Consider the following 4,459-nt stretch of genomic DNA (forward strand, 5'->3'; position numbering starts at 1 on the left):
GCCCATAGGGCCCTTAAAAGGGCCTGGACTGTTTAGTTCGATTGTCCGTCGTCCGAGGCATGGTACTTAATAGGTTGGCTTTCAACATCCAAACGAGGTATCTTATGACTGCACTTAATAACCTCTCATGCCTTAATAAAGAGACCGTCCTGAGTTTGTAGCCATGTTATCAAGCTGTCGACTAGTCTAATCTGTCATAAATAAAACGTACATGTTACTGAGGCTATATGCAATACAATTACATTTCTGACTATTCTCAGGTCGGTAGCAATTGAGAAGCCGAAGGAGGTGGGGACTGTAGCCCCACTTTTATAAACCCGGTTTAAAATATGGCTTTTACCCACCCCCCCCACCCCCACCCACCCCCCCCCCCCCCCCACCACCACCACCACCACCAACTAGACTGTATCCCTCCACTGCATATTGTGACCTCTCCCCTCCAGATATCTTTCCTACAGGCCTGATTCCAATGTTTTATAGTACCGTAGCTCAAATTTCATATGTATCATTTAATTTTATTCCAAATACTGAACAAAAATTTAAACAACTGGGTGAAAAGAAATCCCGACAAGAATCCTGAATGTATTTATACTTTAAAATATTTAAATCATGTTAAATACGATAAATATCCCTATACATACACTCACGCACACGCGCACACATTAATATTATTTCAGCCCATATCCGATATTTATTGTGTACAGTTCCGAACCGATGGTTTCTCGGGCGTTAACAACAAAATATTTTTTTATGTCGTGATAAGCAATAATTCACAAATGTCTCCAATAAGTCTTTGTTGGATGTCGACAGAATATTCGGGTTCCCTGCTTATAGAATAATTAATCATGGAGATATTCACATTCCTATTGCGTGGCCTCCCATTGTCTATGCCCCCCAACTTGTACGCAAGGATATTTTTGCGAAACCTCGCGTGAGTTCACACGGTTAGCGTCCACGAGTTGCTCCGCGACACGAACATGCGCAGTGGAATGTGAAAGAGGTCTATTGTATGAGTGGTCAGTGGCATGTGGACTTACCATACACTTCTACTTCACAAAAGTCCATTGTGCTTTCATCGTTATTGTTTGATATTTCCCGGTAGAGAGTGATGTATCTGGCCGTACTGTCACATGTAACAGTTGTTAAATCAGGACTGTTTATAGTGGCGGCACCACACAGATGGCCCGTATTCGTTTGGTTGGCTTCTGTTGAGCTGTATATATGAACACCGTTTCTACGAACTGTAACTATTAAAATAATAATGTACAGATGTCATGGATAACATAGCGAACATTGATATTTTATTATATATTATATTACCGCTAGTTGTAATAGTAGTAGGTAGCAGTAGTGGTAGTAGTAGACGTAGTAGGTTTTTGTAATGTTGGCGTTGGCGTTGACGTTGTTGTTGTTGTTGTTGTTGTTGTTTTTGTTGTTGTTATAGTAGTAGAGGTGATGGCGGTAGTGTTTGTTGTGATAGTAGTAGTAGTAGTGATAGGTGTAATGGTGGTGGTAGTAGTATTAATTAGTGGTGGTAGTGGTGGTCGTATTATTAATATTTTCTTGGATACTACTACGTCTACTACTACTGCTGCTGCTACTGCTACTACTGCTGCCGATGCTGCTACTGCTGCTGCTGCTGCTGCTGTTGCTGCTGCTACTGCTGATGCTGCTGCTGCTGTTGCTGCTGCTACTGCTGCTGCTGCTGCTGCTGCTACTGCTGCTGCTGTTGCTGCTGCTGCTACTACTACTGTTGCTGCTGATGCTACCGCTGCTGCTGCTGCTGCTACTGCTGCTACTACTACTGCTGCTACTGCTGCTACTACTACTGCTACTACTACTGTTGCTGCTGCTGTTGCTGCTGCTGCTACTACTACTGTTGCTGCTGATGCTACCGCTGCTGCTGCTGCTGCTACTGCTGCTACTGCTGCTACTACTACTGCTGCTACTGCTACTGTTACTGCTGCTGCTACTACTACTGCTGCTGCTGTTGCTACTACTGCTGCTACTACTGCTGCTACTGCTGCTACTACTACTGCTGCTGCTGTTCCACTGCTTCTGCTGTTCTACTGCTGCTGTTGCTACTGCTGCTACTGCTGCTACTACTACTGCTGCTGCTGTTGCTACTACTGCTGCTACTGCTGCTACTACTACTGCTGCTGCTACTGCTGCTACTACTACTGCTGCTGCTACTACTACTGCTGCTGCTGTTGCTACTACTGCTGCTACTGCTGCTACTACTACTGCTGCTGCTGTTCTACTGCTTCTGCTGTTCTACTGCTGCTGCTGCTACTGCTGCTACTACTGCTGCTGCTACTACTGCTACTGCTGCTGCTACTACTACTGCTACTGCTGCTACTGCTACTACTACTACTGCTTTTGTGGCTACTGCTGCTACTACTACTACCAGAGGGTATATTTATAATAAAGATATGATCATAAGCCATATATTATTATGTTGTGAATGCTTGCTACGCACACAAAGAAAAATTGGTTGTCTTAATTTATTTGATATTTTATTTTACTTTACTTTACTTTACTTTACTTTACTTTACTTTACTTTACTTTACTTTTTATTTTTATTTTTATTATTTTAATACTATTCCGGTTAAATACGTATTTTCTGACGCGTTTCTTCTTGTAGTGTGTGTATTAATGATTATTATGTCAACAAAAATGTTTATAAGGGAGCTCGAAAATGATTGATGTAAAGATATTTAACATCAAACATAAGATTGTTGTTCTATTAGAGCGGGAATCTTCGTCTACTGTTTGGTAGACAGACATTGCGCAAAACTGATATGGATTGGTCTCTGACGGTTAGAGAGAGTGATACCTGTCTAAATGTCCGTCTAGCTTTTTTACCGTCAGAGTACTCGGACTATGATTTGGGTGCCTGCAAATGACTAGAAACACTTTGTTTATACCGACACTGATTTTGTAAACAGAAAATGTCATTATTATGAAATATAGTTGTTTGAAAGGCACCAGTAGTCGGAAACATGGTGCAATAGTAGCATAAATTAGTCTAATTAAAGTTAAGATCGTTGTTTGTTTTGGTTGTCTTTGTTGGATGTTTTATGGGGTTTTTTTTATTATTATGTGTTTTGTTTTGTTTTTTGTTGTTGTTGTTGGGTTTTTGGGGTTTTTGTTGTTGTTGGGTTGTTGTTGTTGTTTTTTTTTTGGGGGGGCTGTCTTTTTTTGTCTTTTTTTTATGTCACTGTGCGTGCTGTAGATGGCGACCGTCGCTCTAGTGGAGGATTCTGTATGGTAACTGGTGTTGATCAGCCATACACGTAGTGGGAAGTAGACTTGGGAAGAGACTACTACATACACAACCTAGCTATTTATTTCCGCACCGACTGTAAGTAGTGCATTGTATATGCATACTATACCTGCCTAAACTCGAATGTTATTTGCATGTTCTGCACGGAAAGACGCACATAACAATAAGTGTTAGTATGTATCTTTATGTTACTGACCACCCATTGAAAGCGTACAACGCTAGAAAACGTCACGATATTAAGCCGAGAGTGAAGATACATACATATATATATATATATATATATATATATATATATATATATATATATATATATATATATATATATATATATATATATATATATATATATATATATATATATAGTGTGTGTGTGTGTGTGTGTGTGTGTGTGTGTGCAGAGAGAGAGAGAGGGGGTAGGGGAACATACATATATACATATATACATACATGTACATATATTCGGTGCCATAGGTTCGAGTCCCAACAACCGCACGAGACAATTTGTGAGGTAAGAAAGGATTTAATTGTCATCTGCGCCAGTGCGTTAACATCTATGTATGTAACAGTGAACCTCGACATTCATACAATATATAGATATTCATACATCAATACATACATAAATGCAAACATGCACGCATGCATGCATGCATACATACATACATACATACATACATACATACATACATACATACATACATACATACATACATACATACATACATATGAAATTAGCCCTTAATTCATATGATCATTTCACAGATACTAGCAGTCATCAGCGAATTAGTTTACCTGTTGTACATCTTGGTCCAGACCATCCTTCCTGGCAACTACCAGCACAGCCTGTGATGTCATTGCAGTTGACAGCGTCACAGTGACAGGTGTAGCTACAACCCAAGCCATATTTCCCTGACATACAGGCGCCTGTCAAATACAAGTAAAATAATACCCTTGGGGGTAAACATAATAAGGTTCTATAATGGTCCGACTCTACAAAGCTTCATTTCCGCAGGTATTCGCATGAGCATTTCATAGTTAACAAATTTTGTTTTCAGCCTGTAATGTGCCTTGCTGTACACTGAATAAAAGTATTTTAATTTATTGTGACCACTAAACAGTATTTGCACAAATAAAAACTTATCATATATTACTACCCTCGTCTCGTATTCGAATGAA

The 4,459-nt window shown here is 39.8% G+C and overlaps 1 protein-coding gene across 1 annotated transcript in view; it reads left to right on the forward strand.

The window, feature by feature from the left end:
- Window positions 1-4,262: 4,262 nt before the first annotated feature.
- Window positions 4,263-4,459, forward strand: part of LOC121387117 (multiple epidermal growth factor-like domains protein 10) — a 21,332-nt gene continuing 21,135 nt past the window's right edge. Inside the window, exon 1 of the mRNA XM_041518141.1 lies at window positions 4,263-4,295. Coding sequence (XP_041374075.1) covers window positions 4,263-4,295 — 33 coding nt within the window. The remainder of the gene's footprint in view (window positions 4,296-4,459) is intronic.

Source organism: Gigantopelta aegis, chromosome 13, assembly GCF_016097555.1.
Source record: "Gigantopelta aegis isolate Gae_Host chromosome 13, Gae_host_genome, whole genome shotgun sequence".
Classification (NCBI taxonomy): domain Eukaryota; kingdom Metazoa; phylum Mollusca; class Gastropoda; order Neomphalida; family Peltospiridae; genus Gigantopelta; species Gigantopelta aegis.